Source organism: Tauraco erythrolophus, chromosome 2, assembly GCF_009769465.1.
Source record: "Tauraco erythrolophus isolate bTauEry1 chromosome 2, bTauEry1.pri, whole genome shotgun sequence".
Taxonomy (NCBI): domain Eukaryota; kingdom Metazoa; phylum Chordata; class Aves; order Musophagiformes; family Musophagidae; genus Tauraco; species Tauraco erythrolophus.
The window spans coordinates 107,882,960-107,897,575 of NC_141466.1; the positions used below are offsets into that span (position 1 = coordinate 107,882,960).

Sequence of the window (14,616 nt, forward strand, 5' to 3'; positions counted from 1 at the left end):
ACAAACACACACACAAACCTGTGAATCAACATGTTTTGGTCTAATTGAGGGAAAAGCAAGATAGATGAATTTTGAAATGCAAATGATCACCTTCTGTTATTTAAGTATCAGTTTTGCCAACTTTGTGATCTTAAATATAAAGAGTTATTAGCTTTTAAACGGAGTAATAATTATAGTCCATTCTTGATAGTCATGAGTCTTAAAATCAAATTGGTAACTTTGTTTAAAAAGCCCCTTCACAGCATGCTTAATACCTGTGAGAAAGAAAATAATTTATAGGCACAGCCTAGTCAAGACTGTCTTCAACTAAAGGAGATTGAGGATTTACTTATGAAGGGAAATCTTTTAGGTACTTTTTTGATCTAGCCTGTGAAGTGTCATGTTGTAAAAGCGACTTGCTGGTCTAACGTCGTATGTAAATACAATGTGGGAATGAGGTGGTTTATTTACACTCTCTGAGTTCTCGTTCCAGCAGCGGGGATACGTTCTGTCACAGCCCTGTAGCGTTATCGGAGGACAAGATTTCAGAACTAGGCTGTCTTTGGAGTCTTTTTTAATTTCTTCTCGAAACAATGAGTTTTCACCAGACTGTGTTTACTGAAAACTGGAGATTTGCTTGTTGAGATCGTAAAGCCAAAGGGAGCTTAGCTTCCTAGAAAATGTAAGTAGGAAACTGGCCATCAGGAACGCATCATGTTATTCTGATGCTTTCATAAGCTGTGTGCTTATAATGAAGCCTTATTTACACAAACTAGCCTTCACAGAAGCCTGCATGTAAATATATGGTATATTTGTTTTTTTCTAACCTGCTACTGATTGTACACAATGCAAAGCCTAAGCAAAAAGAAGGTTTTGTGGGTAAATGATTTTGTGATGAAAAAAGACCAAAGTATTTCAGTGGGCAACCTGATTTTGGTACTCCCAAATGAAGATGTCGCTTCTGCTCTTAGACAATTCAAAATACAGATGCGAAGTGCAGCTGATAACCTAAAACATATGGCATGAAAATAAAAATTGCTAGGTTGCTATTATTAGCCTGTGTGCTATAATTTTTATTTACTGAATAAGGAAAAAATGGTCTACCTCTGTTTACCAAACAGATATTTGATGCTGGAAAACCTTCATATTACTTGTGTGTGTGTTTTTCAGTAGGAGTTTGCAGGCACTCATTAAATCTGCAATTCTGTATTATAGTAATTTAATTTGAGTAGATTGTTTAAGAAGCAAAATAACTGTGGTGAATTAAAGTGCCATTGACCCTGAGAGGTGTTGAGGGGTGGGCTGGTATTGTGGCTATAGTGTAAGACTGAACTTCCTAGATTTCATCTCTGACTATGTCCTAGCTTTATGTATGACATTGAAGCCTCAGGACGATCCCAAAAAAAGAAAGGAAGAAACAGGGCAGGGGCATTAGCTTTGAGCAGCAAAGGTAGGAGGACAGGCTGCCTTGATTTGAAAATCCCTCGCAATAGGAAACAGGACTAAACATGAATGTGAAAAATATACGACTGGTGCGAATAACAGGGAAAGGTCTGGAGCTGTGGAGAAAGTGCTGATTGTGAAGCTGAGAGTAACAACTTTACAACAACCATTTGAAGTGGTACAGCTCTCCGAAGACACCTGAGTGTCCCAAAGAAAACAATGACAACTGACTGCTCCCAAAATAGCAAGATGTCATGAACCTGGCCTGGGTAATTGAAAGCACAGGTTTTAGGAGGGTATCAGGTATTTTCTGAAAATGATCTGATGTGGTTTGGCACTCAGACTTGTAAGTACACTACATGTTTCAGGTGAAGTACACGTTCTTGCTCTTTTTTGTAGACTCTGTAACTAGAATAAGCATTAAGATGTACTGAAGCTGTTTATTAGCAAAAATCTGATATTTCAGTCTGGCTGATATAAAAGCCAGTTAATAACTCTGAAAGAAACTGTAATTTACCTGGGTAGTGTGGTTTGTTTTGGTGTTTGTGTTTTGTTGTTTTTTTTTAAATCAGATGGGGCTAGAACTTGAAGATTGTATAGAAGATGCTTTTTGAAATAAATGGAGCTAGCTAGCTGAAAGGTTAATTAGTGTTTGTTTTGTTTTTATAACAGCAGTAAAAAGTTTCTTTGTCTCTTTTGTCACCTGATTATTTTAGAGGAAGTTTCAATTCCGTCTTGGACTTCTAAAAGGAAGAAAGAACACAGTTCCCTCTATTATTTTTTTTTCTTTTAGTAACATGAGGAAATTTCTTCCAAAGAGGAACATAGATGCTTATATGTTTTTGAATACCTTTAAGATGAAACTTCCGATTTTCGTACTCCATTTGATCTTATCAGATACTCATTGGACTTGCCTCACTGCCTTATTGTTTAAAGACCATGATAAACTTTTTATACTTAACTATAGACGTTCAATACTGTGTTTTATAAATTGCTAAAACATTTTAGGCAGTACATTATGGCCAGATTGCTTGTGTGATGTGTTATTTAGTGACTGTATCTTATGATATCTTGGCTGACTGAATCTGCCTAGAGTAAATTAGCTTGGACTCATTTTACTTGGTTCTCTGCAAATGCTTCTTTACATATATAGATATTAAAATATGATAAAATAGTAAGCTTTTAAAATTAAATGAGTGTAAGGTAAATAGAATTTCCGAAGCGACTCTAATGGTTTTTTTGTGCAATGCTGTTTATCTTAATAACCACTGAAGGGGAAAACATTGTGTCTGATGTTTTCAGGATGTTAGACCAGTCCCGTTTCCTCCTGAATGGTTTCAGACACCTGCTGGCCGTTCAGATGGGTGTCCTTGTTTTCTTTCCAGCAGAAACGACACTTGAAGGTACTCTTGTTTCTGCTTGAAACACAGAGTAAGGGAAAAGGACTCTTCAGGTTTTGAATTATAAATTTATATTTATTAATTTTAAACTTAAGCCTGGCTTCTTTTCTTTTAACTGGTGTTTGTATGTGCTGGTCAGGAGGGCTTATTGTCAGTCCTGGAGCAAGTGGTATTTGGGAGAAAATGTTTGAGGTCTGGTAGTAAAAGCCATTGAAATCCTTCAGCATGAAGGATGTATTTCAGATTAAGTTGCTGTTGAAAGAATGAGAAAATCGGGCTTGGTGTTACTGTTTAATAACTTTATCGAGGATGTGTGTTCAAAAGAGGTGAAATTCTACTTTTCTACTTTAGAACTGCCACTTCAGTTTAAAAATACAGAGCACTGCCAGCTATTTATCCCCTTCCAGGAAGTAAGGTATTACTGCAGATCATGCAAATATGGAGATAAGTATGGAAACCATAAAGAAATGGCCTTTCAGTTGAGACCAGCTGCTCTGGAAGGAGGACGGTGCTGGGTAGTGAAGGTGTTTACCTGTACTGCCTGTCTCTATCTGAACCTGATAGCATTTTACAAGTTTCCTTCCCTTCAGTTACCCCAACGGGTGCTGTTGAAGTTGCTTCTGTGCAGGAATTTAGTGTTGCTGCTGGCATGTGCTGCTCAGTGCTGGGCGTTGTACGGGCATGCATCAGGAAGGGAGAAAGAAGCAAGCTCTCCCGTTTAATGAAGTTGCAGCAGAGTTGAAAGAGCTACTGATTTTCATGTTTTTTTCACCTTACACTTTTATTTCTGCAATTTAAAAGGACTTGTATTTGAGAATATGAATATTTTTTCCTGCCAATTTTGTACTGCTAGTCCTAAAAACACCAACACCATGCACGTGTGTGCGCACGTTTATGTTTGTACAAACGTGGATAAGGTCCTTGATTTCAAGGTTCATGAAGTAAAGAATTGGCACAAATATCCCCGTGTTATTCACTTAAGCTTATGGGTCGCTACCATTTATTGTCTAAATTACTTTGCTGATGGATTGAGATGAAAATGTTTTCTTAGTGAAGGCAGACATCGTAGTTCAGATTTATTGCAATATTAAAGCTTTAAAAAAAAGCATATGTCCTGTGTGGTGTATTACATTAGCTAGCTACTCTGTATCACTTGTAGGCTCTTCGTAATCTCTGTAGTTTCTAAATTTTGCCATGATGTGTAGTCAGGATGAAATGCAGTAATATTGAAGTGTTATCCTGAACTTATTATGATCAGTACGTTGCATCAGAGGAAATGTGACCTGTTCAAAGTAAGGGAATGTAAACAACACATGTTTATTTGTAACATTCACAATGTGGTGTGTGTGTTGGTGTGGGTTGGTTTTGTTTTTGTTTTTTTAAGGAAAACATTTATTTTATTCCGAAGTAAGGCAACTTTGGGACCTAGGGGAAGCAGCAGGAAAGGAGACAGTTGGGTAATGGGAGAAAAGTGGAGCTACATTTTAGGTTTTGTAAAAAAGGATACTTAGATGTTCTCCTCAGCTGAGTTTTCCAATTTCTCTTCCATGTGTTCGGATGACTTGTCATGCAGTTTCTGTTGTGTGCCTGAGAAGCAGCCAGAGCCTCTCAGCCCACGGAAAAATCTGTGTTACTTGACTATTCTCATTTTATCCCACTTGTGTCCTTTTGGTCATGGTCAAAAGTGGATGGAAGAGTTCAGTGCTGCTCTCTTAAGGGATGTGCGATGACATTTATTTTGACTTGGCATATATTGAAAGAGCTCTTATAGTTAAAAATATGAGTGTGAGTTTTGGAAAAGAGGACTCTAGTTTACTTTTTGACTCTAACTTTGTGTCTACTTTCTTCGTCAGTGAATTAAGTGAGGTTACATCCGCTTCCCATAATGAACAGTGTGTGTTTCTGTGGAAGAAGGCGGTGTAAGTTTGGTGCTTCAAAGAACTGGATCAGCGTCCATGATTGCCAATATGAAAGGAAATACTACCAAAACTCAGACATGAATTTTCTGTAGTATTTTTTTCCCTGTGCTCAGAATTACAGTTTTTCACCTTTAGATTTATTTTTTTTTTATATTAGGCTATAACTCAAGAGGCCCATCCCCATTGAAGTTCAGATGTTCTTTCGACATCTATGGGGAAGAATGGATTATTTCCTTTTGTGACATTATTTGAAAATTTAAGATGTGTCAATGTGTCAATATGAGGAAGTTAATGGTAGTATAGAAATTGTGAACGTGGTAGTCAATCCTAATTAACCCCTGCCTTTACTGTCCTTATTCTGCAGTAAGTGTGGAATTTAATTTAAAAATAAAAATCTTCACTTGTTTGGAAGAAAGCACTCTTAGTGTAGAATATCCACAGGATTAAAGCCACACAGGAAAGAAAATTGCTCTAAAGAAACCTAAAGTATTAGTTTTTAGATTTTACTTTCCATTCATATTATCTCATTTTTGAATGTACATCATTGGAACATAGAGCACTAGGAAATCGCAAGCAGACTGGAAAGGCATTTCTGTTTAGTAGGTTTCACTGACATGCTATGAAAACCTCTCACCAGCTGGTTCATGTGGAAAGGCCTGAGTTTGGAGAGGTTTTCTTTTCTTTTTCTTTTCTTTTTCTTTTCTTTTTCTTTTCTTTTTCTTTTCTTTTTCTTTTCTTTTCTTTTCTTTTTCTTTTCTTTTTCTTTCTTTTTCTTTTCTTTTTCTTTTCTTTTTCTTTTCTTTTTCTTTTCTTTTTCTTTTCTTTTTCTTTTCTTTTTCTTTTTCTTTTTCTTTTATTTTTTCTTTTCTTTTCTTCTTTCTTTTTCTTTTCTTTTCTTTTTCTTTTCTTTTCTTTTCTTTTTCTTTTCTTTTTCTTTTCTTTTTCTTTCTTTTTCTTTTCTTTTTCTTTTCTTTTCTTTTCTTTTTCTTTTCTTTTTCTTTTCTTTTTCTTTTCTTTTTCTTTTCTTTTTCTTTTCTTTTTCTTTTCTTTTTCTTTTCTTTTCTTTTTCTTTCTTTTTCTTTTCTTTTTCTTTTCTTTTTCTTTTCTTTTTCTTTTCTTTTTCTTTCTTTTTCTTTTCTTTTATTCCTTTCTTTTTTTTTTCTTTTTCTTTTCTTTTTCTTTTCTTTTCTTTTTCTTTTCTTTTTCTTTTCTTTTTCTTTTCTTTTTTTTTTCTTTTCTTTTTCTTTTCTTTTTCTTTTCTTTTTCTTTTCTTTTTCTTTTCTTTTCTTTTTGTTTTCTTTTTCTTTTTTTTTTTTTAATAAAGGAAGTCTGCCTTTATAAAAGGACATCAAATTATATTGGAAGAGTAGATTTGACTTTTTTTTCCCCCAAATTCTCTCAATTTACTGTAATTTTAACTTCATCTAGATGCTTGCCTGGGATCTTAAAACATTTTAAAAATGCATGTAATTATGCTGATAGAGTTCCTTATGGAACTGCCGTTATATCTTTATAAAAGTTTTCTTGATACTGATAGAAGTATTAATCTGTAAGCACTGGAATAAATTCTAATGTGTGGTACCCTTATAGAGATGTATTGGGCATTCAAACACCATTAACTGTAATATACTTTTCAACGTGAGGGATGTCCTACCTAAAGAATCAACGTCTGAGCCATCCTTCCTTGCTGCACTTGCAACAGCAGCCTTTGGCTAGTCCTACAAGGTGCTGAGCATCTTCCAGCTTGGGCAGCAGCCTCTGCATCTGGGCAGGTCCGAGACTACTGCCTTCCTTTCCCTGACCCTGAAGTGTGACACATCCATAGTTCTCCTTGGCCATGCTCATGCTAAGCTCCCTAAAATGATGAGCAAGATTTTTTTGAACGTGCCACAATGCTTTTCACAGCAATGACTGTGTGACTATATGCTAATTGTTGTCCTCTGCTGGGAAGCTGGTGTGGCTTTTGCCACCAAAGCTATTTTAGTGCATCTCCTGCATTTTTTTGACGGTCAAAATGAAGATTTTATCTTCATTGCAATCGTTTTTTCTGCCTGTTTTAGAGCAGATAGCGTGGTGTGTTTGTATTTAATCATTTTTGTAGTTTAAAGCCTGAGTCAGTGAAGGCCAAATTTTCTGCATGCATCATGCTATTGAACATGGGAAAATGTATGGTAAGGGACTCCACAAGTGTCAGCTCACCTCTCCATTGTATCTTGTGCGTGGACAGCAGTAAGAGAGTGTTGTGTGCTTGCTGGATGCTTGGGAAAACAACTCTTTGTACCTAGGTGGCTAAGGTGAATTTGGGCCGAGCTGTAGCAATACACGGTTTCTGGCTGTGGTTAGGCTATGTGATGTAGATTTAGCATCTCTAGTTCCCAACAGAAAAGAGACTATTGTGAAAAGCCTCCCATGGTGATACCAGGAGAGGGTGTGGGTTAGCCATGAGACGAATCCTGCTCTCTAAGACAGAATTAAGGCATGTGGATGTTATTCGTGCTGCTTTTATGGATGCTTCAGGCCACTCTGGTCAGCGCAGCTCTTCTGACCAGAGTAAATTCTCTAAATATGTTTTGCTTTTGTCACTGTCCAGTTTTAGTCCAGTATAGAGGAATCCTAACTGTAATGCCTCCAAGTCTTGAAAATGCCTATGTAGGCACAGAAAAAGCAAATTATGCATGAAATGTGTGGTGTTGCTGTGTTTGAACAATGCAATCTGTAGGTGGCTAAAGGGCTAACTAAATTGCAGGCATAATGAAAGCTCTGTGGTATTTAGTATATGTTCTGTCAGCATTAAACAGTCACCTTGTAAATATATGTTAATTTTGAAGGTGTAACTGACCTTTTTAATATTAATTGAAATGTCTTGTGTTTAGAGGTTGGCGCTATCCTAGAAGAGACAGAAGCCTGTGACTGGTGGAGCCTGGGTGCCATTCTTTTCGAACTCCTCACTGGGAAGGTAAGGCTGGGGGCAAGTTACTCAATAGAACTGGCATCTTGGCCAGTAGTTTCTCACAAGCGGTGTGCCCAGTTGTGATTTCATTGCTTGTCTTTCTCAGATGTGCTTTGCCAACCTGAGTACCCTTAATTTGCTTGGTCTGCATGAGACCAGGGAAACCAAACATGCTCGGGCTTCAGCAGAACAATTTGATAAAGCAGTATCGAACTCAGGACTGAAAAAATAAGCAAAACCCATGCCTACCCCTCTCTTAACCACAGTGACATCAAAGTTCTCTAACACTCCTGTACGTTTACAAAATTTTAGCCCTAATAATTTCAGTATTATTTCCTGAGACAGTGTAGAAGACATATGTTGCTGTTACACATTAACTCAGTATTTTGAGACTTGCTTAGCCAAATCAAACTGGTGATTAGTTGACAGATCTGCATGAAGAAAGTAAAGTTCATCCAATTCTCAGACTTTGCAAGTTTGAGCAATAGAGCACAAGCACTAAGATGTAAACATTTTAAAACCGTGTCTCTAGGGGGACATCAGTGCCTGTAGATATTCCTTCCAGAATCAGTACTTCATACTAGGAAGCACTGAAGTTTTAGGGGTGTGTGTTAATGTGCATGTATAGTAGAGGGATAATCCAACACTCCAATTTGTAATTAATGAATGTATCTACTTGCTTTGACTTTAATTTTTCCTTCTCCAGACTCTGGTTGAGTGCCATCCATCAGGAATAAACACTCACACTTCTTTGAGTATACCAGACCATGTATCAAAGGAGGCCAGGTCACTGATTCAACAGGTAATTGAGGGGAAATTTGTTTTCTATAGGTATATGTGTAGACTGGAAAAATACCTATCTACCTAAGTTGTTCTGGTGAAATAAATGTAAAAACAGAAAGCTGCTGATGGAAACATGGATGGGTCTTTTGTCAGCACTGATGAAATTTGCCCAGCTGGCTTGTTGCATCTGGAAGCTTTGACTTCTGCTGCCAGATGTCTCTGTAGAAAAGCAGAGCGCTTTGCCATTTCTTCAAAGAACGAGTATGGTCAATGCTGAGTACTTTGGAAACACTAGCTGGTGATGTGTGACCATTTTAGGAATTCTGCCCTAAATGTTCATGGAAACATTTGTATTGAATTGAATTAAACTCAAAAATGTTGATGCTTATTCAGCAAGATCGCTCTAAGTACTATGAAACCTGTAAGACACTGATTAGAAGTTATGACCTTGCTGTGGTTGAAAATGTGTAGCTGTGCTTCAGGAAAACTTCTGGATGCCATTTCTTAAGAAAAGTACTTTAAATTGTAAATACAATGACTTTTGTAATAAGAAGATAACTGATAGGTGGACAAAAGGCAGAGTGGGAAACCTTAAAACGTAGACAACCTTCCAGACCGATATGCCATTTTCAAACTAATGGGAATAGTATTGACTGCTGGTTTTAGTTGACTCTTAGCTTTAGGTAGTCATGATTGACAGGATAAACTTGCAGTACAGGGTCTTGAATTTCAGGTAATGCTCTCTTCCTTCTTCAAGTTAATTTTGACGTAACGGAGGAAGTAGAGCCTGGATCTGACCTATTTCACTTGAATAAGTGATAGATGTGAACTATGTTGTTTGGCTTTGAAGAGTGTCTTGTTAGTAGTTGCATAAATAATGACATCACTTAGATGCAGATTTGAACAAAGCAGAGTGGAAAAAATAGTTCTTGAAGAAAATGAAGGAAAGAGATTTTGAAATTTCAATGAGTCAAAAGACCCAGTGACAGATTGATTTCTGTGCCGTTACTGTGAAACAATTAATGGAAATGGAACTAGATGTTTGGGCCTCCTATTTTCACTAGGTGACATGAATTCACTGAAGGTGAAGGCACGTGTCTGTGTGTTTCTAGCAAAGGTAGAAAGGGAAGTGACTGAAGATTTGTATAATCTGCATTTATATTGTTAGATGGTAGCAAGTTGTTACCCTCACCCGTGTGTGCTATGGGACTCAAATGGCTAAGGGAAAGCAAAACCACACTTGATGAAGGGAATTCCTCCTGTTAAGACTGGAAGCGAAGACAAATGAAGTCGTCCAGTCCACTTTTCCCTGCCAACGTAGGATTGTTCTTCGCTGCAGACTAATGTATTTCCTACTTCAAATATGCCAAAGAGTGACTCTTTTGCCACTTGTGGTTTAAGTGGCAAATATATCTCTGCCACTCGCAGATATATTACAAGGCCATATCTCTTCAGAGAACAGTCACCTCAGTGTCTGTTAGGTTAAGCCTTCTAGTGTAGGGTGGTGACTTATCTGGTGGAGGTTCAGCTATATGAGCCAGTAAATCACATTTTTTGTTGTGTGACTATCCAAGGAAGCTGCCATTCATTGTTGAGGAAACCTTGTCAGGAAAAGGAAGAAAGCTCTCTTGGCATGGATAGCAATTTGTCATTGCGACTTTCCTTTCCCCCACTGCCAAGGGTAAACAGGTCAAAGCATCACAGAATAACTCTCCAGGATCAATGTTCAGCTATACAGAAAACTCTGTCAGATGTTGTCTTCTGCTGTGGCTTCCAGTACAGGTGGCTTTGTTGTAGGCGCCTCCTTCATTTAGCCAGCTTCTAAGAAAACAGAGATCTGTTTATTTTTGGTGAAAGATGGAGTTGTTATTTTTATGTTGGTTTAATATTTTGCACCCAGTATTTTTTTAGGCACCTCCAAGCTTTACTACCCACAAAATGTGCAGCATGACTTTTCAATAGGCATCTGTTGCGGTTTGTATTGCACCTGCTTTCTAAGATTAACGTTCTTCTGGATGGGCAAACTCCAGAAATAAGTGTCCGTGCTTACTTTCCCTCTGCTGGTGCTGGTTGTGTTTGAGCAGAAGAGAGATGCTGGCTGCATCTGTTTCTGCTGGCTTGTGGAAGTTACCAGAGCAGCACTGTTCACTGTCACCGAGCTACCTTTACTATGTGACGTTATGACTGCGAGTAGCAGAGCCGTCTTAAAATGTGTAAATTCCTATGTTTATGGATGTAGACTCACTTAGATGTTGAGTGCATTAAGATATGAATACACATTGTTCCAAGTGACAACTGGGAGAAGTTATCCTATTAGCTGTTGCAGAAAAAGGAAGAAAGAAATCATGCCTTTGTACTGGCTGTAATTGAATAGAGTATAAACAGTTCTCTAAAATGGCAAAATATTTTTGTGTGTCTTTATTAGTCTCTTTGGAGTATTCCCTTTGCATTCCCTTTTATATGGATTGGTATCTTTAAACAGATGTAAATATTGTGATTTCCTTTTCACAGGAATTCAGCATGTGATGTACAACTAAAAAGCCAACGAGGTGCTGAATTTTAGGAAATTTCCATGAAGCCATTACACTGTTTTGTTTCTCACACTGGGATTTTGATTTTTCAGGTTTAGTCCATTTGTAGGACTCTGTAAAACTCTTTTTTTATTCTTTAGGAAATAGAGAACTGTCTGTAATATCCTGGTATTTTAGGACCAACTCACAACTTATGAAACGGAAAGTTACAGACCACTGTCCCTGATGTAGCTGTAACACAGTGGTGTGAGCGAAGGCTAACGTGAAGCAAATGCAGTGTCCAGAGTTCTACTGATGCAGACTCTGGCTGCTGTTCTCTTTTTTTTTTTAAAAAGGGTTACACTTAAAATGAAGTCCCAATGTGCAGTGCTTCAGGGAATTGCATGCTGTGATCAGTAGTCTCTGAAGACTGTAACACTGAGACTCAAGAAAAGCAGTCTTCTTCCATTTACTGGATTTTAAGAATTTCAGGTATGCCTTCGCACTCTTGAAAGTAATTCACAGAGCAGGAAAACGGTAGGATGTCCCTTACCTTAGACCTTTCTGGAACTTCTAAGTAGTTGTTTTTGTTCTTACTCACTGAATCACATATATATTTTCTTCTTTTTATGTCAAGCTTTTGCAGTTTAATCCTGCGGAGCGTCTTGGTGCTGGTGTTGCTGGTGTTGAAGACATCAAATCTCATCCGTTTTTTGCCCTTATAGAATGGGCAGATCTGCTGAAATGAGAGATGTGTGCCCTCTCAACAAACTCAGGTCAAGTGGACAACTTTCTCTGGCACAGAAGCACCCTGACTTGCTTCCTTTGGATGTCCCAAACCGTTTGGACGCGAGGACTAAAGGACGCTGGAGCGATCAGGCCAAAAGTGTATACTTTTAACAGGAATCACTGGTTGTACAGGGTGCTAGCTTATTTTTGCCACAACTGGTTGCTACGTGTGCGTAAGTCTCTTCACCAAAGGGTGGTTTGTGATGAAATTCCTGGGCAGCATGTTTAGCACTGCCAGCGTGTCAACAAAGTAGAAACCAAAATGGGCTCCTGGTGCTTTGTCTGATGATGGAAGCGTCTGCAGACTGTGCCAGTTGAAAGTATCTTTTATAGTGTCAATAGACCATTTCTCTATGCTAAGTGCAGCTCTGGGGGGACGGGAGGGAGGAAGGAAGGAGCAAATAATTTATTAATGGTATATGCTGAATAAAATACTAAAATGCTTCATGCAAAAGTTGACAAGTTAAAAATAATATATCCATTAAAAATTAAGAAAGCTGTTGCATAATACTGTGGAATGTGTCTTGAAAATGGCATATCATTTCCCACTGTGGAAAGAGCATATAAAAGGCAAATAATGCTGTCAAATGTTGTACTTTGTTGGCTGGCAATGTCTGTTTAAAACTCTTGACTCTGTTGCATTTGATGAGCTACATGTTAAAGTCACTACAAAAAGGGAAATCTTCTTTTCCTCAGCCGGATAAACACTGCTTTAGCACTCTGATAAGGAGCAAGAAAACATAGTGCTAAATAAATGTATAGATTAAAAAAGGAAAAACTCTTCTCTCGTCACCGCAGCCACCACTTTATCACTTAATGAACTTTGCTTCCTCTAAGTGTCCTATTTTTAGCTGCTACTTCAGGAAAAAAACCTCTCTGCTCGTGCTCTTCTGCTTGAGGAAGCTTCTGAACTCTCTTTTTTGTTTGTTAATAGTCTTAATAAATCAAAGAAAGCCTTCACCCACTCTGCTGTTCGAACTGGGAGAAGCCTGGGATTTGCTCATGCCAAATGACTAAGTGACATCTCTGAGCAAACCCTAGTGGGTAAGACTTGGGTGTGAGCCAGTTAGCTGACCTGTTTGTTTGTTGGAAAGATCTGGAGAATGGGAGAAGAATATAAGACATGCAAAATATTTTGCTGTGTGCTGCTGTTGCTGCTAAGCAGCCATGCTTGTATGGGTTCCTGACGTACAAATGCTGTATGCTGAGATGCTTGTACAGATTCTGGGTCTGTGGGTTTTTTCCTAAATGTTCCCTTTGCTCTCGCTCTTTTTTTTTTTTTTTCTTTTTTCTTCTTCTCCCCAGCTTTATCCGGAGAACAAAGGGCAAATTCCTTTGGGAAAGTGAGGTGACAGCAGCGATTATTGAATTTACAACTCAAAAAAAAAAAAAAGGATCCCTCCATTTGTATTTTTGCAGTGTATTTTATGGGCACTCCCAAAAGTGCATCTGCACAGTCTCCATCTGTTAGACACCAGGTTGATGTGTTCAAATAAAGTGGAAAAGGAAAGTGCTTCACTTAAACAAAGGAAATCTGGAAACTTTTTTTTTCCTTTTTAAATTATTCCATTCCCCTCGTTTTTCCTTTCTTCCCTTTCTTGTGATCCCCAGGCCAGCAGAGGGGCTGTAACAACACCGCAGGTTGTAACCAGGTCACTAGTATCACTGCCTACGGAGTGCTGTCCAAGATTACATCACTCTCAGAAACTGTGTTTCAACCTACCACCCTCTGGCTTCATAACAGGAACTCCCTCAGGTGAGCCACAGGAACAACTTCCTGCGCAGAGCGGGTCGGAAATCTCTAATGCGGAGACCAAGCTGATCCAGAGCTTCCTTCCAGCACTGCCCTGGCTGTGACTTTGGAGAGGGCTCGTTGCTCAAGGGAAGCCTCCCTTCCCTCAGCCACCTGACTCCATCCCTGAGGCTCTCTTGCCCGGCCACCAGATAATGTTATTGCCCATATTGATCTGTCTTGTTGCATTTGCCTGGTGATAACTGTAAAAAAAAAAAAAAAATTATTTTCTGTGTTACTTTAAAATGCTCTTGTTCAGGTTGTGCCCATGTGCCAGTTGCAAGTAAAGGCAGCACAGGAGCGCAAGCTGGTTTCTCTGAGCAGCAGAAAGAAAAAGCTGTTCTAGCAGAAACTGGAGGACCAGTCACTCTCACTGCAAAGCATTTGGTTTAGTTAATGACACAGAAATATTTCTTTTTCAAGTATGTTGGTAGTGAGGAAATCTAGATCTCAGAGACTAGAAGGATTGGGGCACTTGGCAAGATGGTTTGCCAGAAACGAACCTTTGAGATGCTACTAGTTTTCATAACCTGACCACTGACTGAAATAATGGTTTTGCTAAAGGAATCACAGTCTGGAGTTAATTGCACAAAAAAATCCTGCTTCTATTTTTTTTTTTTTTTTTTTGCCTTTAACGTGTTATGTTGTACTGGTGTTTACATGTATTCCTTTAATAAACAAAAACTTTCAAGCCTAAATCAGACCTTGGATTTCTGAACTTTACATTTAGTTCTTGAAGACAATCCTTCCAACCTAATCAATGCTTTTTGTGCTTGGCTTTTATGACTAGATATCTTCTTTTTGGTGCCTCTTACAAAGCCCTGTGGTAGACATCTTTAATTTGCTGAGTGTTAAGTAGTGCAAAGTCCATTCCACCTTCCTTCTGTCACACTTAATGGCTGATAGCAAAACAAATCAGTGCCGTTTTGTTGACAGGAATTAGTGAGAGTCTATGTAAAACACAGTAAAATAAGCTTACAGGTTTTCCTGTTCTCCTGTGAGTTCTCAGGTAAGGCAGATAACACACGTAGGACATCTCACAGTGGTAATT

The 14,616-nt window shown here is 38.2% G+C and overlaps 1 protein-coding gene across 8 annotated transcripts in view; it reads left to right on the plus strand.

Annotated features, from left to right (window-relative positions):
• The window catches only part of RPS6KC1 (ribosomal protein S6 kinase C1), a 90,021-nt gene extending 75,864 nt beyond the window's left edge, over positions 1-14,157 (plus strand). For all 8 annotated transcript variants that reach the window (XM_086631716.1, XM_086631717.1, XM_086631719.1 and 5 more), the window contains 3 exons: positions 7,615-7,697; positions 8,398-8,493; positions 11,622-14,157. In XM_086631716.1, the coding sequence (XP_086487842.1) occupies positions 7,615-7,697; positions 8,398-8,493; positions 11,622-11,732 (290 nt within the window). In that variant the 3' untranslated portion in view covers positions 11,733-14,157. The remainder of the gene's footprint in view (positions 1-7,614; positions 7,698-8,397; positions 8,494-11,621) is intronic.
• Positions 14,158-14,616: the final 459 nt, after the last annotated feature.